The following is a 23209-nucleotide window of genomic DNA, read 5'->3' on the forward strand; positions in this document are numbered from 1 at the left end:
AAATTATTTAAATATTTAAATATAAGATATATTTATTCGAATTCGGATATTATCGGATACGAATATGCCTATATCCGTATCTGTATCCGCAATCGTCAGATTCAAATACAGATAATATTCGTTTTGTTTCGGATACAAATAATATCACCTTTATTTCCGATAAGATTGCGAATTTTTCAGACGAATATCGGATTTTTAGAATTTTTTTTACAGCCCTACTTATTTGGACAAAAAAATCATTTGAATCATCTAAGTACCAAGCACCAATATTATCTTTTTCATTTGGTCAAACATCTAAATTAATACAATAAGCTAATTTTATCTCAAAAAGCTAACTTTCAAACATGGCCTAAGTCTAACCATGAATATTATGATATAATATTTAAAACACGATTTTCATTTTTATAATTTTCGATAAATACAAATTTGATTTCAATTGTTATTTTTAATATTAAAAACTAAATTATTAATTTAATAAAGTAAATAATTGAATATAAATGAAAATATGTGTTATTTTCTAATTTTTTGACTTTGATTACCGAATTGCAAGTTGACCATCCGTCCAATAATTTAATTGCGACTTTTTAACAGTTCAGTTAGTTAATTACAAATTTATCACTTAATCGAGTGGAAACTTTTTGAGTTGAGTAAATCAATTACAAGTTTTGACTCAGTTTAATTATATTTTAACCTATTACCCCCATAAAATACTGCAGACAAATTATATATCTAAAAATTTACATTGTCTTAAGAAAATTTAAGATCATGTCTTCTTAAATCGGGATTACTTGGCAAACTTTACGAGCAACTCCGAGAGCCCATCCTCTATAGCCAAAATTTGACGAAATTATAACAAAAACAACCCCAAGAACCTCCTTATCCGTGCTCAAAGTTTTAGGAGAACTAAAACTCTCCTTAATTGTGAGAAGCATCTTTTGCCTCCGCTTTCACTTTTATATTAGCATATATTTTAAATGATGTGAAGTCTAATAACAATTTTTGATATTATTATATTTACTGTTGATTAAAAAATATATAAAAATCAATGAAGAGACTTGTTGAAATAAAAATATAGATTTGAATCTTAAATAACTGAAAACCTATATAATAATATTTTTTATAAAAAAATGGTAAATGACTCTCGGAGTTGGTCTCATATACTCCATTTGACAAATGAATCAAAAATATAGTTGAGTTTGCCATTTGCAAATACATGTATTCATGGTATGAGATTTACAATTACACATATTAACAAATGTAGTATCTCTCCCCAGGTCGGGTGAAATTAATTGTTCAAGCGACTCTTCCTCATACATCTGTCTGGAAAAGGCACATTGCCTCCGATTAGCCTCTGACAAAATAGTTCTCGATCCGAATAATTAAACCGAAATTCATGAAATCGGGATCCGATCCGAGTTAAATAATTCAACAATTATTCAAAAACCGATTTAAACCAATCCAAAAAATATCCGAACCGAAAATTTAACCGAAAATGTTCCAAAATAGAAGATCCGATTATAACTTGTAACTGATTAAAATCAAATAATATATTACCCGAACCGAATATGACCTGAAATAAGCAAAATTTATACTTTAAATAATTTTATGTTTATAATATCATATTTATTTAATTATATTCTTTTGTTAAGGTACATTATATTACATTAAAAATACTAAATCAAATAAAAAGGATATTTTTTGAATCTCAAAAATTGAAAAAATAAATAAATTATAATCCAAAAATATCTGAACCTAATTTGATCTGAACAGAATTTTGTCCAATTTTAATCCGAATTTTATCTGATTTTAATTCAAATTAGACCCGAACAGAATCACATCTGATCCGATCATAATAGTCTTCAAATATATCATAATCCAAAAATAAATCTAATCCAAAATTAACCTGATCCGAAACCGAACTGGTTATCCAAATTGTGAGGTATACCTTCAATAAACATACGCCAGGTTGCTATCTCTCGTCAGCAGCTCAACATTCTCTATTCAATACATCTGGTACATAATAGGCACTTTGCTAAAATACACACATTAAGATTCTGTCCCAAATTAAAATTCTGATTGATTTTTTTAAAGTGAAATTGATCAAATTTTGTCAAAATATTATATTATAAATAATATTCAAATAGACCGCTACAAACAAAAAAGCCGAAACTTGATGCCTAGTTCTCATACTCTTTAAAATAAAAAAAAAACAGCTGCATAGTTTTTAGGTCAAAATACAGATTTCAATAATTAAGCAAAATAAAAACTAGAGAATAATTAGAACAAAAGAAATTGTTAAAAAAAATATCAACGAAACAAGGAGGGGGGGAATAGGCAGTATCAGTTCTCCAAGGTGTATAGCATCAATAACATTCAGACGCAAATTACCCATTTGTCTTTTTTATGTATTCATCATTTACTTCTCCAGTCCCCCCTCACTTTCACTTTTATACATCATATAAATTTATAATTGCAAAATTAATAAAAACGAAGCGATCAGATCCTGTCGAGATTTTATAACATCAAAGATTATCAGGAATGACAGAGCAAGTCAATCTTATCATCATCTCGCCTATATGTATACACAAATACCAAAATAATAATAAATATTATAATAAGAATAAAATTAGAGTGCTCAGAACTTCTTAGAGGTTGTACAGCCGTCACAGAAGAGATTGATTCTCATCTCTGGAGCACAGATGTGTTTTCCTCATTGCATTCACAATTTTTGACATATTTCAAACCAAACAAATATAATTATAATAATAATAATAATAAACATTTATAGATAAAATTGAACAAGATAGAAGCTTATATGAAAATAGCACAGATTTTGTGTTTTATTCTTGTATCTCCTTCAATCCCCGAGCTGATGAGAGGAGAAGAAGAGGGAGCATAATATTTATACACAACTCAAACCCTAATTTAAACCTCCTTGCTTGCTTCATGTGGGCCGAGCTTAGAACCTACGAGTTTAGCCCAACTCATGATTACGGCCCAATTTAATTTAAATAGAGTTGTTTTTCGATATGATAATGAATCAATGATCCAGAGGCCTGAGGTTGAGTTTTACGGCCCACGTATTTGTAGGCTATTTCATTTGTCTAAACTGCTGCGGAGAAAAAGAGCTTCTTTCCGGTTGTTGTTTTAGTTGAGTTCTTGTAATCGAGTTTGACTCTAATTAATTAGAAAAGTAAAATAAAGTGTTTATTTTCCCCTCAAAATTTTAATTTACAGATCAAAAGCTATTCGAAGGACAAAACTTAGCACAATTCTAAGTAAATTCAAAAATAATATTAGGACAATTTTGTCTTTTCATCGACTGTGCTCTCGAAGGATAAATTTTTTTATTTGGAAATAACACTAAAGGAAATTGAAATCTTGTTTTGGAGATTTAACACATATTGAATTGAATTATTTATTTAACTACAAGTTAATAATAGTCATTGTGACCAATAAAGATAATGATAATTCAGTAATTAGTTTTTTTTGTGAAATTGATCCACACAGTACTCATGTAACTTAGGTAAGTACAAAATATTTTTTTAATGTGAATGCATGAGGATATTATTATAATCATAAAAATAATTTAAAAAATTGGCATTTTTCTCTTTTTTTAATACAAAAGCATTATCAGTGTCAAACTTGAAAAACATAGTGAGATTAGTCATTAGCCATGAGTTGAACATTCAACTACCATAACTAGTGGTCATATAATCTTAGCTTAGAGAGAGCTTTAATAGCCTAATGAGAATCAATTATGTTGCTTCTTGGTTCTTGTTATAAATGCACAGTTAAATTATGATGTTTGGTCGCAAACTGGTTGATAATACTTAGATCATTCTGCTTCTTCTGATGGCTGAGCCTCAGTCGTCAATTTAGGTTCCTGCTAAGAAACAAGCATACCATAGATCATCTCTCCATCGACCATCCACTACCATGGACGTGTAAGAGTAAAAGACAAAGTTGATCAGTAATGTACCTTGGGAGAGACTTGCATGCTGGTTATAGACTTAAGCTGGCAGATTTTAATAGTTTCATTTATCTGTAAAATAGTGTTGAGATGAAGCCCGCTGCCACAATTGTGCACAAGAGAAGTGAGATCATATGATATACATAGCTTCACAACTATTTACCAGATCTTATATTCCCTCCGCAGATCACTGTGAAGCACGATCTGCTTTTAGCAACATGTAGATGTTGCTCCATTACATGTAACATGAAGGAAATTAGAGAACAGAAACATTTGGAGAAGAGGATCACCTTTTTAAACCATTCTCCGTATGCGCATCTAAAGACGAAACCACGGGAGGCAACTCATTCAAGACCTGCACCATAGAAATTGAAACAGGTGCATGCACTGGTGCATTAAATTTCCCTCAAGGAATGTGATTACTATTAAACAGGATGAGGAATTTCCAGAAACATACTCTCCTAGTGTTTCTAATTGTTGATGTCTTGGCCACAAGGTTTTTTGGAAGCTTTCTCAGTTGAGCCTATACAAGGTAAACATATCAACAAAATACAACCATTATGATTGCCTAAATTAAGATATAAATATTTTCTCCCTCATTTCTAATGAAAGTGCCAAAGTGGTACTCAATTCGAGTTTCATTGAAGGGGCAAACGTGTGTGTGGGTATTTAAATTTAACTGACCTTGTCAAAAAAAAGATCGTAGCCCTGTTTAACTCAAACTTTTTGACAGAATTTTAAAGTGATAAACATGTCATATTAGTTCACTGTAGGCAATGCATTGGGAAAATGTATATATTTTCGAAAGGGAGGTGAGAAGTGCCTGGGAAGGAGAGGACTGAAGCATGAGCTGAAGAAGATTGGAGGTGGACTTGATTGTTTGAGAGAGATGATCAGAGACAGTTGCTTTTGCTGAATCTTCTCTTCTTCTGTTTGTTCCTCCTAGTTTAGCTGCCATCAGCTCCTTTTTTCTATTCATCTTCAACCTAAACTTTACCTCTCCATGTCCATACCAGAATTCTTGATTTTAGGATCTTATAATTCATTTGTTCAACCTTTACCAAGTTTCTCGTATTATATTGGCCCCTTTGAAATTTTGTATTTTTAGGCATATAAAAATATTACACAAACGTAATCAAATCTTTTTATTAAGATTCTAACTCACTCTGTATTTAGAGAAAAATTATAATGGCTGTTTTGCCTGCATCATTTTAGTAAGATGTAATATAAAGAAAATGAAATGCAACAAAATATATTAGTTCAATAATTATATTTCTTTTGAAACATTTTCGAATCTAGAATTTCTTATCATCTTACTTAATAAATTAATCACAATTAAAAAAACAGTAAATTATAGAAAAAATGATAAATATAGTCGATATTTTAATTAAACTGTACCAAAATGACCATTCTCAAAAAACTGTCCAACTTTAACTTGCGTATCCTGTTTTCTATCACATGATCATCCCCCATCCCTATATATCTACTTGTATGCATATGATATATCAATACGTGTATGTTGTGTTTTATTTTATTATACTATAAAGGGAAACCCACATATTTACCTGTTATTTGCCGGACCTTGTTGACCGATATCAAAAAAATAAATGATACACAGGGAAAAAAATACGTGTATATGTGTTTCATTTTTGTTTATATGTATATGTATATGTGTTTCATTTTTGTGAGATATGAATAATGTATTAGCGGTAGGGAAGCAGACTGGATGTCCCTATATCATTACCATGAAAGCAAACACCTTTGTATATATTTCTAAATCAAAAGCGTTGTGAATGGCTATTTTGGCTTCACTTTTATGGGCTAGAAATCAATGTTAGTGAGAATCACACCCCCAAGTCCCAACAAGTCTATTATCCAAGTGTACCATTACCGTTAAATAGTACGCGTACGCGCTGTTTATATTTTATATATTATTAATGAACTTCTAATTCCTTAATTTACATATACCATTTACTAGCTTGCATACCTGATACCACTGAACTCTTTTCAGGGTTCAGTTTTACGATCAGCATTGCCAGAAGTTCAAATCAAGATTAAACGTAAGGGAAAAACCAACTTCGTCCGCCTAAAAACATCAAAGATTTTAAGTGATTGTTGAGTAATCAGTTTATCTAAAATCTTAAGGTGTTAGATACAGATCCGAACAAGATCTTATAACCTTTAACAATAAAATCTGATGTTGATTAAAACATGGAGATCATAAGATCAGGAGTGAAAACTTTAAAGTGATGACATGGTGACACATGTACTTGTAGTTCAAACCACAAATTTCACTTTGTGTTACTTGAATAAAACAACCAGAAAGTGTCAAGAGAACTCAACATGCACTTTGAGGAAAGCTCCTGGGGCATCCCAGGTGACATCAACACTACTGATATAAAGAAAAAAAGAAAGTGAAAGTGCAGTGGGTCTGCAGATCTGACTCCAAGATGATGTGTTACAATCTTCAACTCCCCCACATTCTTCAAATAATGCCTTCACTTTAACTGCTATAAATTCTATTATATGGCGCTCAATTACTGTTTCAAGGTGTGAACTGAATTTTACGAGTTGTTTCTTTCTTTTTACTTGGTGGACCATCTTTGTAGAATTTTATGTCATATTCAAACAAACAAAATTGCCTTTCGGTGTTCAGATTATTATTCAACTATTTCCTTCTTTTAAAGCCAGAAAGGGTTGTATTATTATTACTCTCCTACATGAATACACTTTGCAGTTTTACGCGTATTTCTGTAATTAAACAATTTGTAAATCGATACCCTGGGCTGGCGTAGAGAGTGTTAGGTTCTATCTTTACTTTAGCAATAATTCTGAGCGTCCGTAATATCTTTCCATAACAAATAGACACTTGACTATCCGTTAGCAAGCTTAACGGCTGTAACAGAGTTGTAGGCTTATAGCCCCTCTGCCCCTCTATAAAAGCCATCTTCATCTCCTCTGTTTTTCCTCTACACACTCTCTCTCAAAACAAACACTCACTACATAATTCACTTTGACATATATCTTTGCTCATATCAAATTCTACACTGATAAAATAAGCTTTCCTCACCGATAGCAGCTTCCAATTTTCAAATATTATACTTGCATAACTTCAAACTAGTTTTTCTCTATAATCTCCCCCCTGTTTATGCTCTGTTTTGTAAAAAAAATCTCAGGTTAGATTATTGTAGACAGAGACTACATTTTTCGTAAGTCGATTTTAATATCTGGATTTTTTCTTAAGGGGGGAGAGTGGGGGTTTATAAATTAATAATACCACTGGATTTTTTGAGTACAATGATTCTGTCGAACAAAGGTTGCAATGTATTGAAATCCTTTGCAATTCTTGAAAAGAAGTTTTGTGTTGGCAAAAGTTTCTATTTTTGGATCTTTCAAATATTCAACAGGTATAGTCTTGGAACTTAGTGAGACTAGTTGTTCCTTAAAAACTTGTTTACAGGTTCTTCTCTTTTGTGCTTTATCCTTTACTAGATATTGAATAGTTTTAGTTAAGAAGGAAGATGGGAAGGGGATCACTCCCACCCGGATTTCGATTCCACCCTACTGATGAGGAACTAGTTGGTTATTACCTGAAAAGGAAAGTAGAGGGACTTGAAATTGAACTTGAAGTCATTCCAGAGATTAATCTTTACAAGTTTGATCCATGGGAGTTACCAGGTAAAATTTCTGAAACTATACTTCTTCTAAGATTCTTTTTTCAAAGAAAAGCAGGGGCCTTTGCCCTTGTACTCGCGCAGTCACACAACACGCCTCCCCGGAAACTAGCACACTCAACCTCTTTGTTACCAAGTGAAGTGGAATTTCCACTAGGCTACACTACAATGCTAGAGTATTCTGAGACATTAAATTGCATGTTGCTGACATGGCAACAGTTTAAACATTACAAATGTGTTTGCGTGTGTGAATTCTCAACAATTTTATTTCACTCGGTGATAATATTAAAAGTTCATAGATTAATTCATGAATTTGTAATTGCCATGTGGTGTTTTCTGCATCTGCATATTATTAGTAGTGAACGGACAAATTACAATAGTTTTCGAATATATTTGTTCTAATAAGCAAGCAACTACACTGCAGAAAAATCATTTCTCCCAAGTTGCGACATGGAGTGGTTTTTCTTTTGTCCCCGTGATCGAAAATATCCAAACGGGTCAAGAACAAACCGAGCTACCAAGATAGGATACTGGAAAGCCACAGGAAAAGACAGGAAAATAGTGTGTCATTCATCTGTAACTGGATATAGGAAAACACTAGTGTTTTATACCGGAAGAGCTCCTGCAGGGGATAGAACAGAATGGGTGATGCACGAATATCGTCTCTCTGATGGTATTACTGAAGGTGAAGGGTCTCAAAGCTTTCAGGTAAACTGAATTAGCTCATTAATTTTAGATTGTTATATTCTACCCTATTAGGCCTAATATCACCATATATGGCTGATTCTGAAATTGTTATAGGGACCGTTTGCATTGTGCCGTATCCTAAAAAAGAACGAGCTGACAATGAAGAACAATAACACAAATAGATGCTCCAAAGCAAAACAAGTTCCAAGTAGTTCAAGGAAAGGGGATATTAACTCAACTACAACTCGGGATGAGACGGTGATCAGCTCTATGCGATCTCAACCAAGTTGCACGGCTATTCAGTGTAACTCTTCAAGTACACTTACTTTTCCAAAGCCATTAACACCGGTGGTGGAGGATGATAAACTAGCTGCTCCGCAAATGGCTAATTCTTCTTCAAGTCTTTGGGTCTCTCCGATTTTCATTCTTGATTCATCCAAGGTAGAAATATAAGTTCTTCACTCAATCTTGTTCCAATGTTTTTTTAGAGTGAAAGTCTTATATATAAAATGGACAGGAAATTTATTCAGGACAAGAAGGGGTTCATAGAAATTTCCCACAGAAAGAGTTTCCAAAACCAGTGGTGCCATTTGAAGCATCTGACAAATTTGATATATCATCTAGTTCATCATACTCAACTTTTACAGAGGAATTTGGACTTACTGATGATTTAACCTTAATACAGAACAGCATGTCATCACCTTACTCGGAACATGGAGACTACATGGATTTTTTTGGAAATGGGAACATGTCGCATGAAGGTTAGACTTGTCACATTCACATTTTTTCTTGTAAATCCTCTAGACAACAAAATAGAAAATCAATTTTACCAGTGATGGAAATATTATTCTTCGCTGCAGGGATGGAAATATTGAACAAGGCTCCAATTTGTAGACAAAGTAGCAGTGATGGGAGTTTTGGAGATTTCAGTGATCTGTGGGCACAGGAAGACAACTATATTGTTGTGATATAAGAAATATTTCTATGGGATAATACTATGTTCTGTATTAAGTTACCTTCATGCAGTTTGGAGTGTTCTCACAGGCTTTCGGCCCATTGTCCAAGATCTGTGCCCCCTCCCCCGGGCCTGTGAGAGCCTGCAGAATAGGCATTTAGTAGCTCAGGCATGAAGCTCTTGTAATACATAGTTTCATATGTATAAATAATAACCCATCATCATGGGATCGACATTTTAGATTCCGAGGTTGGGCTGAATGACAGTTGAGCTGTCAATGAACACTAAGCTTTTAAAGTACTTCTACTATGAAAGTTTGGTTATCATCATTCAACTTTCTGAGAAAAACTTCAACTGGTATGAAATGTGGTATGACTTGTATGTTTATAATTCAAACTTGCAATCTGTAAACTACAAAATAATGGCACATCATCTAAACAAGTCTAGGACTCATCCCCATAGTCCCATATAATGACTCTTTCCTATTTGTCCTTTTAGCACATGGCAATTCCAATGTAGACAGCTTACTTGCCTGAATTCTTACCAGGCACTGTGAAATAACCCACCACCAGAGCCAGTGGCAGACCAATAACCAGGCTATCATCCCCCACGCTTCGAGCATAATTGAATAAACCATTGACATTGCCTATCATTCTCTTCACCGGCATTCCAATATAAATCAGATTTGTACAAAAGAGTCCTACAAATCATCAGTAGTTTCATGGTTTAGAAACAAGTGCAGAATATTTTCATATATAAAAGCGTGAAAAATTATCGAGTATAGTATACTTGAGCATCGTTTTAGACCCTCTTTTATGTAATGAAATTAAAATAAATAGTTAATTGCGGTTTGTAACCCCAACCTTTCATTAAATAACAAAACTATATATTTACTTTCAAAAATACAGTTTGCAATCCCTAACTTTAGACATCAAATACAATATGCATCCCTTTAACCATTTTGTTAAAATTATTTATATTGTGAAGGGTAAAATTGAAATTCAGTAAAATATTTAAATTATAATTTTAATTTTTTTTAAATTAAACTAAAATTTAGAATTTCAAATTATAAAAATAATATTAATGTCAATTATTTTATTACTCGGTATAATTTTTAAAATTTTAAAGTATAGATATATTTAGAAACTTTATTATTATATATATAAATATATTTTGCTTAATGATTGACATTAATTATAAAATATTTTCATGACCCTGGGTTTATTTAGATTTTATACAAGTGAAGTGTGTGTTCAATCAGAGTTAAACGATTTGGTTATGACTTATGAATCTCTAACACTATAATTTCTATAACTAAGTTAATTGGTGTACATTATAATTCGAATGTGGTCTTCAGCACAATTGTCAATTTTCTTGCTTATTCAAAGTGACTGATACTGGCAAGGAACCGGACCTTAAGGTATTATAGAATGATCATGAGTCCTCTGCCAGCAATCACCTCAGCTCTGATACTATGTCCAGTTACTCTAAAATCTCAAGATACCAGAGAATGATCATTTTCATGATTTTATATTATTCTAACACATAGGTTAATTTGAGAAGATTTATTTTATAGTAATGTTCATTTGTTAGAGGCAAAATATGACACAGAACTTCTAACAAACATACGTTTAAAATGTTTGTCAATATATATAATATCATGATCTTAACTCAAATTTAGTTTCATTTGAGGAAAATTAAGTACAGTTTTATAAGATAAATATTCCTGGTTCTTGGAAGTATCTCCATCATCCATGCACGGGCTTCAGTCTGCTCCATGTGAAGGTAGATTATTACGGTAAGTAGAGGCAGTTTCCACCTTGGGCTTCTCGCAAGTCACAGTTATCTCATCAGGATCAAACTCTTTAAAACTAGCCATTCTGCCAAGTTCTTCTACTTCTTCAATAACAATGTCAAGCCTTGCCACAGTCTCAACTAGCAAAGAAGCAAATGCAGCAAACGGAAGTGCCTCTGAGAATTCGAGACTAGTGATTGCAATCTTGCTTAATGTTGGCCTCAACACTTTTCTCTCGGCCTCTTTGGTTTTTTCGGATACCCTTTTGGACAATTTCCACTCATGCAATGCTGATGAATCTGTTTTTACACTTGACAAGTGCTTGTCTGCAGTTTGCCTCGCTGTTGCTGCTGCTAAGGCTAGCATGTTGCTCGTTTGGTTCATCTTTGAACCAACAAAGAGTCTCGGTTGTGATTTTAAGGCAGCATTGAGATCGTGAAGGGCTTCATGTAGATGATCAGATAGTACTTCTGGTGAGCATTGGCGACGCTTTCTGATGCTATCTGCTAGTTCCCTCAAGGCTTTTGATACTTCTCCGGCTAGTCGAGTGCATGGATCTTTGAAGAGAGCTCTCACAGATCTTGGCGTCTAAATCGTCCACAAAATCAGAGGGGCGAAATTTAAAATAAAGAACATAATCTAAATTCCAGAGCAAGGTGACTAGAATCTAGTAATCTGTAATTTAAAGGGGCAGACCATTCTCTGGACCATAAGATTTGCAGGTGAAGACATATCAGACCTCTTACAATATATCGAATGCCCTAAACCTTTTCTCTGATAGAAACATTTTATTTTTGTGGCTCTAGAAGACTCTAAAATATTTGGTTCTTTTAAGCAAAGCGTTTTTTGGCTTTATGCTGGTTGGGAGAAGCTGGTGCTCATAACTACATTTGTAACCATACATTCTGGCTATGAAATGAATTTGATTTATCTACTTTTTGGTGCACAGCAACCATCTATGAGACTACTAGAGTACTGTATGTTGGAATAATCTTAAATTTAGTTATTAATTATTTGTTTATTTAATTATTAGATATTTAGCAATAGATTAATTATTAGAGAAAAATATTATTTTAGAATTGTTTAGTAGTGGAGTTATGGAGTAAATTATGGACATGTAATTTATCCATTAATTAGTAGTGGTTAGTTTTAGTAATAGTTAGTTTTAATATGTTTGTAAAGCCTATATAATGGCTAGTTTACCTTGAGTTTTAGAAGAAGAAAAGAAATAACAAGAAATATAGCAGTACAAGTTCTGTGCAAAAAAAATGTAGGTGTCTTTTTTTCTCTAAGGTTTTACAACACTGTATGTGCAGCTTTTGCTTAAGTAATAAATCAGAAGCAAAGAACACGATTCTTCCTTATTTACTTACTGAATCAAGTGGCCAAATAGAGAAGATAATCAATATCTTTACCTGGATTTCAGTTTCCAAACATCCGTGCAAAGCCACAACTGTATATCCAAAACTCCGAAGAACAGCTCCCAGTTTAACATATTGCTGCCAAGGGTATCTGTAACAGTGTCTCGAGTGCCTTGGCTCCCAACTTGCATGTAATGCCTGTTCGATGAATATTATATATCAGACATATGGTAATACAACATGATGATACAAACTGGTTCTACCATAATCTATACGAAATCAAAGATCAGCTTACCAAGGTCTCATCATAAGCTTTTGAGTCCACAACAGCCTTGTAGCCCATGTAAATAGGATCCTCCTCTGAGTTGTCTCTGCTTATGTCGGACTCTATTTCATGATCTTTGAAGTATTTCGACACACATGCTGTAAAGTTTCACACTTAGTACAATGAACTCCACATCAACCTCAATGAATTTTTTTTTACCTGGTCTCATAATAATAATAGTCGACTATTTTGATGAGCTTCATAAATAATTGTGAATTTGTTGTAGTTTTAAAGTTTTGAACAAATTGTCGGAAACAAGTCATGAGGATGAAAAATGAAAATTGATAATACACGAATGAAAACTTGTATAGATGCATAGATACCTTCAATTGACATAGCTAATCCTTCAAGTTTACCAACACTAGAGTTATGGAGGTCCTCTCCTGACCAATTTGGAAAGACTAGGAGGCTCATGAGAAGGCAGATTCCACAGCCAATGGCAATGGTGTAAAAGCGGTCATGTGCGATTTTCAGCACATTATCAACACGATAACTTGAAACAGTTATCAAATTAAATGTCAGCAAAAAGATCACTACGCCATAGTCATAATTTTTCTTTATGTATGGCAAAAATCTTAGGTATGTAGCTGCTGCACCTGTCACAATTGAAAATTTAAAAATCTTTCAGAAATGGCAAAAACAAAATTAGACAAGTAAAGTTAACACTATTAACCAAACTAAAATTAAGCTTGGTAATTGTAGATTAGGAACATCTGGTCACAATAAATTGATTTCTATGATAATGATCAATATTACATAAATGATACTTACCAATTACAAAAACAGCAGCACCTATAAAAATAGCTCGAAAAACCCTCCCGTATTCAGTAGCAATAAACTCCATTAAAAATGCCAATGATCCAGCTGCAACTGTTCCTAATCCCCTATTCAATCCTTTGCACAAGGTAGCACCTGTCATGCAAATTATATAGCTTAGAAAGCAACTATAGATGACCTATAAGTAAAATAAATCAGACGGACTAGACCAGACTCCGCTTTGGGATATACTGTGTACGTTCTGTTATAAATTATAAAAAGTTACAAACGATCGCAGCACGGATAGTTACATACTACAAATAACTTGTCCAGTGCATTGACATCATTCTCGCGTGTGTGTTGAGATCAAAATATTAAGAACTCACCAGCAGTGAACTCAAGCACGACAACGACAGTCATAACAGCCCAGATGGCATTAGATCCAATTCCTTTAAATAAAGGCTCCATCAGATACAGCAAAGACACCAATGTCAAGGATAAACCAACTTTAAGTGAATGAATGACTCTTCTTGGATCTTCTTTCCCCACTCTCCACAAACTTCTCCATGCCATACCTGGAAATCTCCTGGCTTTCATCATCAAAACATAAAAATACATCTTTACACTCTCCAACTCATTTACCATCAACACACTCATATTGAAACCCAAGGAGAATCCAGAAAACATGTATCAATGCTTTATATTAGTGACACAAACAAATCAACACTATATATGTGATTTGCATGTACACAAATATCTAGCAGGTGTGTGATGCTACAGGTCATATGATTCCCAGGGGTTTTAAGAAATGAGATGAATCATGCAAGTAGTGACAAAAGGAGTTCTAGAAACAACATTAAAAAGACTTGCAGTAATTTGGGAGGGTAGCTAGAGAGGAGTTGCTGAGTATCTATGACTCTGTGTGCAAACCCCTCCTCTATTTTATGACAGTGTCACTTTATATAGTGTGATAAAGAGTTGCACAGTTTGCAATCCTTGAGTTCACATGCTTGCACCAAGTAAAGTAAAAAAAAATAATGTTTTAGTTAGTTGTTTGCACAAGGTAATAGAGGTCAACCATACACACGTTACAAAACTTTAGTTCATTAGGAAATAAAATGTTACTATCATATATTCAGTAATAATAATCCTGTTTTAGGCTAAAAACATGAGTTTTCAATGTATTTACTTGTTTATTTCCAAGATTATGCTTGGTAACTAAATATGATGAGAACAATTTAACATTATACCAACTAGGATATCATACTGCTGAAGTTGTTAAATAATTCAAAGGATCAGTTGCAAACATCATCACACAAGTTCATCACTTGAGCCTGGTTATAATTTATAATTCCTTAGTATATAACATATGATTCTTTTAAGGCCTAAGCCGTTGTTGGTGAAAGTGTTTGTCCTAAATCCAATCATGTATGATGAGTTAGGAAGAACTTTCTTGTATTCCTATTTGATTTTATTGAAATTAATAAAAGACTTGTTATGTTTTTATTACGGGCTTTATCTATTTAAAGTGTTTTAAATAAGATGTTTCATAGTTTAGAGTAAAACTTCTAGAATTATAATGAGATTATAATAGTGAGATCTAGAAGATGATAACTCTAGATTTAAACAGTTCATAATCATAGAATAACTAATCGGATGTTAGTAGATCCGTAAAGATTGGTACATACTATGTTTGCTCCCTTCAGGAGGATGTCTGTTCTCATAGGCATTTGTGTGGTGACACTATAGCTAGTATGTAGTTGCTTATTAGATAATAAGTTCACTGAACATTACTCGATAAGTTGAACAACTAATGGAGATTACTCACGTGTCAATAGTGGTTCACTGAGTGATAGTTTTACAAGTGTCCTTAGACTTGAGATCGTTAAAGTTATCTTGTATATAATGAACTGTGCTTTGGTTTAGTCCTTTGTCTCAAGGACATCCATTAAGTCTACTCTGGACATAGGGATTTGTGTACAGAGATAGTTAACGTCAATAGAGGATCTACCCCTTCCAGTATAGAAAGAGAATATCATATATTATTCTTAGTATACGAGTTCTGGAATCTCTGGCCAGAGTGTATGAAATTAGAAAGGAGTTTCTAATTTGCATTAATATGAACTTTGCATTATGAATAAGAAATCATATGATTAAATTTGATAGGCCTGACACGAGATTCATGCCTTGTATTTAATCGGGATATTATAAGGATACAAGGAATTCATTGTACGGTAACTAGTCATTGACAGGTTCTTGGTATTCTAAGCAGTGAATTCATATTATCCGGATAGTCGCGATATGTTGAGAAGCATCACTCACGATGTAGAATAATTATAATTAATCAGTTAATTATATTTAGTGAATTTTATTATTCATATAAATAATTAATAAAAGTTTATTATTATTTATTTCTACTACCGGCATAATATTGAACCTACAGGATCACACCATAAAAGAATATTTTCTTTGATTAAATAATGAGAGAGAGAATTATTTTCTAAATAGTTTAGAAAAGGAAATAATGATTAAAATAGATTTAATTATTATTAAAGCATTTTATAAAGATAAAATGTGGGGGTTAATATATATATATATATAAAGATATATTTTATAACCCTAGGAGAGCCCTATAAATAGAATGAGATGGCTCATTCTATTAACACAATTTTTTTTTTGGTTTTGTGAAACCCCTAGCCTCCATCTTCTTCCTCTCTCTCTCCCAAAAACTCCATTTTATAAAAGCTCGGTTTTATAAAAGGTTCATCGAAGAGGATCGTTCTTGGTGGATACCGGTAGAGTGCTTCACACACTGAGGATCAACTACTAGCACTCCATTTTTATAAAGCTTCAATTCACAAGATATGGTTACGATTCCTCAGTTTTTCCTTTTTATACGTTTTTCTATATGTGCGGTATATGATTTTTACGTAATAAATGTTATTTCATGCTTCCGCTCATCCGTAAATTCCTTCATTGGCATCAGAGCTGGGTTCTGCATATAGAGATTCATATAAAAAAATTCAGATTTTTTTATGCATGTATGGATTTATTATGATTTTTGCAAGTTTATTTGGATTTAATTATGAATTAATTCGAAATAATTTTTGCATGAGATTTTGACTACTGATCTGGTATCTACAAGTGTTGTAGATCATCTAGGTATTTTTTTCATAATTTTGTGATGTGTAAATTATTTGTTATGAATTTTTTAAAATTGTTTTAATTAAAATTTATGAAATAATTATGCATATGAATAATTATGATTAAAATTTGCACAAGGACCCATGGCTGATTTGATAATTTTCTGCTACTCCCTGATTTAAGAAATCATATTATTTTAATTTTTATTAATTTATTAATTAAATGTTAATTAATTTATTAATAATAAAATTAAAATAATAAATTAATAAAGAGTTATTAATAAGGGAGTAAAGGGTAAGGGGGTTACTTTTGTTTGTAACAGCAGCAAAAGAAACGGCTGGAAGCAGACACGTCGCAACAGAAGAAAACAAACGAAAAAAAAAATTTGCAGAGTCGGCTGTGCCAGGCGAGTGTAGCGCACGCGCGGGAAAAGGGGGGTTGCGCATTTAAGGAATGCGTTACACACTTGAAAGGCTCAAAAGTGTTGTAACGCATTACCGGAATGCGTTACAGACCTTGTAACGTGTTCCTGTAATGCGTTACAGCCCGTTTGTCTACATTAAATTTGATTTTTTGGGAGTTTCGTAACTCCGTTTTGGGCGTGCAATATATCGTTGAATTCGTTTTTCCGAGACGAATCTAATGGAGTGGTCAAATATTTTTTATATAAAAGTTTTGAACTGTTTATATTCCCGAAAGTGTTTTAAAACATGTTTTAATTGCTTTTAAATGCTATAATAAATCCATACATCATTATATCAATGTGTGACATGATATTGCTTGCATGCTTATCTGTTTATTTATTTTTATATATGAGATATATGCCTATGTTTACCATGCGATGATAGATTTAGGTGAACTTAAATCAAAATAAGGCGTGCTCTAGAAAATCTAGAATATGAATCGTTTCTTGCCTTGACAATAATATTATGAATACAATCATGAGATTCTTGTGTTTATGAAACACGTAATTAAATATGAATTTTCAATTTTGAGAGAAAGGATGATTCTGTCAAAAACAGATTTCGATATGTAAGAAAGGGGTATTAAGTGACACATCTTGACAATGCTCCCCCCGATCTGGGAATCATCTGATTATCGATTATTGATTTGAAATATTTAATTTAAAAGGAAGAATCTCTTTATAATATGATTATGATTATAACATAATATAATCTCTCTAAAAATAAATAATATCAAGTAGTAATTGGCCAATGACACAACGAGTTTGTGTCGGTCATAGCCTTCCAACATGGTAGAAAGTAGTTCTTATTTTTAAATCATTGTCGTTTCGTGCTACAGCCGAGGGCTTTGATTTTGAAATAAGAAATACTTGTCTATTACATAGAGATGTATACATTGAATTAGAATCTAAAGGTCGTTACGTGCTGCAGCCGTGGGCCGTTGGAGACTGATTCAACTGTACGAAATGTTGGGTTAGACTTGACTTAGAATATTGAGTTTGTCGTGCTACAGCCGTGACTCAATTATTCAAGAGGCTAAAGTTTTATTAGGGAATAACATAAGATTTAATTGACAAGAGTTGTCTGCCTATTGAACATCACATGACATTTTGTGCTACAACCGAGGTTGTGTGATGGAATGTAGGATCCCTATTCCCACTAGCATTATGAATGCTTAATTTTTCACTTAGGGGGTTGTATAAATTAGATTAACTAGTGGGAGCCACTTATGAATAAAGACCTGATTCATATAGTGTTTTGAAATGAAATTGAATATTTGTTAAGTGTTGTTATGTGTTCATCATTTACAGATTTACTATATACGTTATGTCTTCTGCACTATCACTCCGGAGCATACTAGATGCTCACAAATTGACTGGTCCTAATTTTGCTGACTGGCTTCAAAACTTGAGAATTGTTCTCAGGGTTGAGAATCTGGAATATGTGCTTGACTCACCTAAGCCTACTGAACCTGCTAACGATGCACATAATGATGAACATGTTGTGTATCGTAAGTGGATAAATGATGCAAATGTTGCTCAATGCATCATGCTAGCTTCCATGAACATTGAGCTACAAAAGCAGCATGAGCATATGGATGCTCACACTATCCTTATGCATCTACAAGAGTTGTATGATGTGGCAGGGAGGACAACTCGATATGAGATATCGAAGGAGCTGTTCGGTTGTAGGATGTCTGAGGGATCATCTGTGAATGACCATGTACTTAAGATGATCAATTTGATTAACGTCTTGGACAACTTGGTTTTGCCATGGATGGGGAACTGAGCCAAGACTTGGTCTTGCAATCACTTCCGGGTTCGTTTTCGCAGTTTGTTGTGAACTTTCACATGAATAAGCTGGATGTTAGCCTGGCTGAACTCCACAACATGTTGAAGACTGCGGAATCGAATTTTCCCCCTAAGAAGAGCTATGTTCTTCTAATTGGTGAAGGTTCCAATCCTAAGAAAAGGAAGAAGAACCCTTCCAAGAAGAAGAAAGTAGGTGAGAAAAAGCCGGTTCCACCAAAAGCTGAAGACCCCAAGAGCAAAGCTGTTTGCTTCCACTGTAACAATGTGGGGCACAGGAAGAGGAACTGCAAGGTTTACCTTGCAGAATTGAAGAAGAAGAAGGGTAGTGAGACTACCGCTTCTGCTTCAGGTATGTTCATGATTGAAGTGAATATGTCATTAAATCAAATTTCTACTTGGGTATTAGATACCGCCTGTGGTTCTCACATTTGCAATTCGTTGCAGGGACGAAGGAGAAGTAGGACTCTTGAGGAAGATAAGGTGATTCTAAGGATGGAAAATGGAGCAAGAGTTGCTGCTGAAGCTGTAGGATCATTTCATTTACATATGCCTACGGGCAAGACTATTGTTTTAAATAATTGTTATTTTGTTCACTCGATTGTGAGGAATATTATTTCTATTCCCATGTTGGACTTGGCTGAATTTTCGTTTGTTATTCAGAATAATAAATGTTCAATTCTTAGAGATAACATTCTTTATGGAAGTGGTATTTTAAATAATGGTCTATATGTATATGACGTAGAGCATGATTAACTATAAATTGAACATACTAATAAAAGAAAAAGGGATGATGAAAATCTCACCTTTTTGTGGCACTGCAGACTTGGTCATATTAGTGAAAATAGACTGTGGACATTGCATAAGGAAGGTTACTTGACCCCTTTGATTTTGAATCATATCCTACATGCGAGTCTTGTCTATTGGGTAAAATGACCAAATCTCCATTTAGTGGACATGGAGAGAGGGCTGCAGATTTGCTAGGATTGGTACATACAGATGTATGTGGACCAATGTCTACGCAAGTCATGGGTGGATTTTCATACTTCATTACTTTCATAGATGATCGATCTAGATTCAGATATGTGTATTTGATGAAACACAAGTCTGAAGCCTTTGAAAAGTTCAAAGAATATAAGCATGAATTGGAGAAACAAACCAAACATAGTATTATAACTCTTCGATCAGATCGAGGTGGTGAATACTTGAATGGAGAGTTTCTAGATTATCTCAAAGAAAATGGTATAGTCTCCCAGTGGACTCCTCCATATACTCCACAGTTGAATGGGGTATCTGAAAGGAGAAATCAAACTCTGTTAGACATGGTTCGTTCCATGATGAGCTATGCAAATCTTCTAGTATTCCTGTGGGGTTATGCATTGGAAACCTCAGCATATTTACTGAATAAGGTGCCTTCCGAATCTGTTCCTCAAACTCCATATGAGATATGGAAAGAAAGGAAACCAAGTCTTAAACACGTTAAGATTTGGGGATGTCCAGCTTATGTCAAGAAAGTTGACCCAGATAAGCTGGAATCTCGATCCGTAAAATGTAGTTTTGTGGGATATCCTAAAGAGACTTTAGGGTATTACTTTTACACTGATCATAGGGTGTTTGTCTCCAGACATGCTACCTTTTTGGAAAAATAGTTTATCCTTGAAGGAAACAGTGGGAGAAAAATTGAACTTGATGAAGTTTAAGAAGCACAAACTACTATGGTTCAAGTGGAAACACATGTTCAGACTGAACAACCTTCTGTGGAACAGCCCATTCGTAGGTCAGGGAGAGTGTCTCTCCGACCTGAGAGGTATTATGGCCTTGTCATTGAGAATGACAATGAGTTGTCAATCATTGATGATGACGACCCTATGACCTATAATGAGGCTATGAGTAGTGTTGACTCAGAGAAATGGCAAAGTGTCATGAAATCCGAAATGAAATCTATGTATACCAACCAAGTATGGACTTTGGTTGAAGCACCTGAGGGTGTGAAGCCTATTGAGTGCAAATGGGTATACAAGAGAAAGATTGGAGCAGATGGCCAGGTGGAGACCTATAAGGCCAAGCTCGTGGCAAAAGGATTCAGATAAAGGAAAGGGATTGACTTTGATGAAACTTTTTCGCCTATAGCCCTGTTAAAATCAATTCGGATTTTGTTTGCGATTGCTGCTTACTACGACTATGAGATCTGGAAAATGGACGTGAAAACGGCCTTCCTCAATGGGAAACTTGAAAAGGAAGTGTATATGACACAGCCAGAGGGTTTTCTTTCCAAGAGAAATGAACACTTAGTGTGTAAGCTGCTACGAACCATATATGGTTTAAAGCAAGCCTCTCGTAGATGGAACATCCGTTTTGATGAGACAATCAAAGAGTTTGGTTTTATCAAAAACATAGATGAACCATGTGTCTACAAGAAGGTTAGTGGGAGCGCGGTAACATTTCTTGTATTGTATGTGGATGACATACTTCTTATGGGAAATGATATACCGATGCTACAATCAGTCAAAGTGTGGCTATCGAAAAACTTCACTATGAAGGACTTGGAAGAAGCATCCTACATTCTCGGTATGAAGATCTATAGAGATAGATCTAGAAGAATGATAGGTCTTACCCAAGGTACATACATCCAGAAAGTGTTTAAAAGGTTTAGCATGGAAAACTCCAAAAGAGGTCTCATACCGATGAGCCATGGAGTGTCCCTTTATGAAAAGATGTCTCCTAAGACACCTGAGGAAAGAGAGCGTATGAGTAAGATTCCTTATGCTTCAGCAATAGGATCTATCATGTACGCGATGTTATGTACTAGGTCTGATGTTGCTTATTCAGTTAGTGTGACGAGCAGATATCAGTCCAATCCAGGTGAAGACCACTGGAAAGCAGTGAAGAACATCCTTAAGTACTTGCGAAGGACTAAGGATATTTTTCTTGTTTTTGGTGGTGGATTTGAGTTGAAAATAGAGGGTTATACTGACTCTAATTTTCAATCAGAAAGTGATGATAGCAAATCCATGTCAGAGTACGTGTTTACTCTGAATGGTGGTGCGATTAGTTGGAAGAGTTCCAAACAGTCTACAACGGCTGACTCTACATCGGAAGCAGAATATATAGCTGCAAGTGAGGCTGCAAAAGAAGCCGTTTGGATGAGGAAATTTGTTTCTGAGTTGGGAGTTGTTCCTAGCATTGAGGAGCCTATTGTGTTGTATTGTGATAACAACGCAGCAATAGCACAAGCCAAGGAACCTAAGTCTCATAAAAATTCCAAACATATTTTGCGATGCTTTCATTTGATTAGGAAAATCATTGAAAGAGGAGATGTCAAGATTGAGAGAGTTGACACACATAACAACGTAGCAGACCCACTCACAAAGTCATTGTCTCAGATTCACTTTGATCGTCATAAAGAGAAGATGGGTATTAGATACCAGGGTGATTGGCTTTGATTCAAGTGGGAGATTGAAAGTGTTTGTCCTAAATCCAATCATGTATGATGAGTTAGGAAGAACTTTCTTGTATTCCTATTTGATTTCATTGAAATTAATAAAAGACTTGTTATGTTTTTATTATGGGCTTTATCTATTTAAAGTGTTTTAAATAAGATGTTCCATAGTTTAGAGTAAAACATCTAGAATTATAATGAGATTATAATAGTGAGATCTAGAAGATGATAACTCTAGATTTAAACAGTTCCTGATCATAGGATAACTAATCGAATGTTAGTGACCTTCAGGAGGATGTCTGTTCTCATAGGCATTTGTGTGCTGACACTATAGCTAGTATGTAGGTGCTTATTAGGGAATAAGTTCACTGAACATGACTCGATAAGTTGAACAACTAATGGAGATTACTCACGTGTCAATAGTGGTTCACTAAGTGATAGTTGTACAAGTGTTCTTAGACTTGAGATCGTTAAAGTTATCTTGTATATAATGAACTGTGCTTTGGTTTAGTCCTTTGTCTCAAGGACATCCATTAGGTCTATTCTGTGCATAGGGATTTGTGTACAGAGATAGTTAACGTCAATAGAGGATCTACCCCTTCCAGTATAGGAAGAGAATATCCTATATTATTCTTAGTATACGAGTTCTGGAATCTCTGGCCAGAGTGTATGAAATTAGAAAGGAGTTTCTAATTTGCATTAATATGAACTTTGCATTATGAATAAGAAATCATATGATTAAATTTGATAGGCCTGACACGAGATCCATGCCTTGTATTTAATCGGGATATTATAAGGGTAAAAGAAATTCATTGTACGGTAACTAGT

The 23209-nt window shown here is 34.0% G+C and overlaps 3 protein-coding genes, 1 long non-coding RNA gene and 3 other non-coding genes across 9 annotated transcripts; 1 reads left to right on the plus strand and 6 right to left on the minus strand.

Moving 5' to 3' along the window:
* Positions 1 to 1187: 1187 nt before the first annotated feature.
* Positions 1188 to 2861, minus strand: LOC141661387 (uncharacterized). Its single transcript, XR_012549930.1, has 2 exons — positions 1946 to 2861; positions 1188 to 1570 (listed from the first exon to the last, which is right to left on the minus strand). It is a non-coding gene; the product is annotated as an uncharacterized LOC141661387 (long non-coding RNA).
* On the minus strand, positions 2333 to 2425 carry LOC141663026 (small nucleolar RNA Z101). The gene has a single exon (XR_012551117.1). It is a non-coding gene; the product is annotated as a small nucleolar RNA Z101 (small nucleolar RNA).
* Positions 2493 to 2572, minus strand: LOC141663032 (small nucleolar RNA snoR14). The gene has a single exon (XR_012551123.1). It is a non-coding gene; the product is annotated as a small nucleolar RNA snoR14 (small nucleolar RNA).
* Positions 2632 to 2719, minus strand: LOC141663028 (small nucleolar RNA U61). Its single transcript, XR_012551119.1, has one exon. It is a non-coding gene; the product is annotated as a small nucleolar RNA U61 (small nucleolar RNA).
* A 724-nt stretch (positions 2862 to 3585) lies between the features above and the next one.
* LOC141723352 (tobamovirus multiplication protein 2B-like) lies at positions 3586 to 4974 on the minus strand. The gene is made up of 5 exons (XM_074525144.1): positions 4797 to 4974; positions 4431 to 4496; positions 4264 to 4328; positions 3983 to 4073; positions 3586 to 3886 (listed from the first exon to the last, which is right to left on the minus strand). Exons 1-5 carry the CDS (start codon positions 4950 to 4952, stop codon positions 3839 to 3841), a joined length of 426 nt encoding a protein of 141 aa, XP_074381245.1. The 5' UTR covers positions 4953 to 4974; the 3' UTR covers positions 3586 to 3838.
* Positions 4975 to 6813: 1839 nt separating this feature from the next.
* LOC141724299 (NAC domain-containing protein 71-like) lies at positions 6814 to 9534 on the plus strand. 3 transcript variants are annotated; one of them, XM_074526376.1, is made up of 6 exons: positions 6819 to 7380; positions 7466 to 7651; positions 8072 to 8355; positions 8449 to 8775; positions 8852 to 9095; positions 9195 to 9534. In XM_074526376.1, the coding sequence occupies exons 2-6, from the start codon at positions 7495 to 7497 to the stop codon at positions 9305 to 9307; spliced, it is 1125 nt and encodes a 374-aa protein (XP_074382477.1). In that variant the 5' UTR covers positions 6819 to 7380; positions 7466 to 7494; the 3' UTR covers positions 9308 to 9534. The 3 variants fall into 3 exon arrangements, with proteins under 3 accessions (XP_074382478.1, XP_074382477.1, XP_074382476.1); XM_074526377.1 differs by having other exon boundaries at positions 6814 to 7651; positions 9020 to 9095; XM_074526375.1 differs by having other exon boundaries at positions 6820 to 7651.
* Positions 9535 to 10899: 1365 nt separating this feature from the next.
* Positions 10900 to 14446, minus strand: LOC141724300 (aluminum-activated malate transporter 12-like). The gene is made up of 6 exons (XM_074526378.1): positions 13913 to 14446; positions 13542 to 13682; positions 13094 to 13366; positions 12741 to 12868; positions 12500 to 12643; positions 10900 to 11672 (listed from the first exon to the last, which is right to left on the minus strand). Exons 1-6 carry the CDS (start codon positions 14211 to 14213, stop codon positions 11055 to 11057), a joined length of 1605 nt encoding a protein of 534 aa, XP_074382479.1. The 5' UTR covers positions 14214 to 14446; the 3' UTR covers positions 10900 to 11054.
* Positions 14447 to 23209: the final 8763 nt, after the last annotated feature.

Source organism: Apium graveolens, chromosome 5 (genome assembly GCF_009905375.1).
Source record: "Apium graveolens cultivar Ventura chromosome 5, ASM990537v1, whole genome shotgun sequence".
Lineage (NCBI taxonomy): Eukaryota > Viridiplantae > Streptophyta > Magnoliopsida > Apiales > Apiaceae > Apium > Apium graveolens.

Bases quoted from the DNA above. Each gene is read 5' to 3' on its own strand.
- LOC141724299 (XM_074526376.1), top strand. From the start codon at position 7,495: ATGGGAAGGGGATCACTCCCACCCGGATTTCGATTCCACCCTACTGAT. The intron at 7,652-8,071 runs GTAAAATTTCTG...ACTACACTGCAG, and splicing joins TGATCCATGGGAGTTACCAG to AAAAATCATTTCTCCCAAGT. The intron at 8,776-8,851 runs GTAGAAATATAA...TAAAATGGACAG, and splicing joins TCATTCTTGATTCATCCAAG to GAAATTTATTCAGGACAAGA.
- LOC141724300 (XM_074526378.1), bottom strand. From the start codon at position 14,213: ATGTTTTCTGGATTCTCCTTGGGTTTCAATATGAGTGTGTTGATGGTA. The intron at 12,644-12,740 runs GTAAGCTGATCT...TTCATCGAACAG, and splicing joins AAGCTTATGATGAGACCTTG to GCATTACATGCAAGTTGGGA. The intron at 11,673-12,499 runs GTAAAGATATTG...TGGACGATTTAG, and splicing joins GTTTGGAAACTGAAATCCAG to ACGCCAAGATCTGTGAGAGC.
- LOC141723352 (XM_074525144.1), bottom strand. From the start codon at position 4,952: ATGAATAGAAAAAAGGAGCTGATGGCAGCTAAACTAGGAGGAACAAAC. The intron at 4,329-4,430 runs GTATGTTTCTGG...TCTATGGTGCAG, and splicing joins CAATTAGAAACACTAGGAGA to GTCTTGAATGAGTTGCCTCC. The intron at 3,887-3,982 runs GTACATTACTGA...GTTTCTTAGCAG, and splicing joins GCATGCAAGTCTCTCCCAAG to GAACCTAAATTGACGACTGA.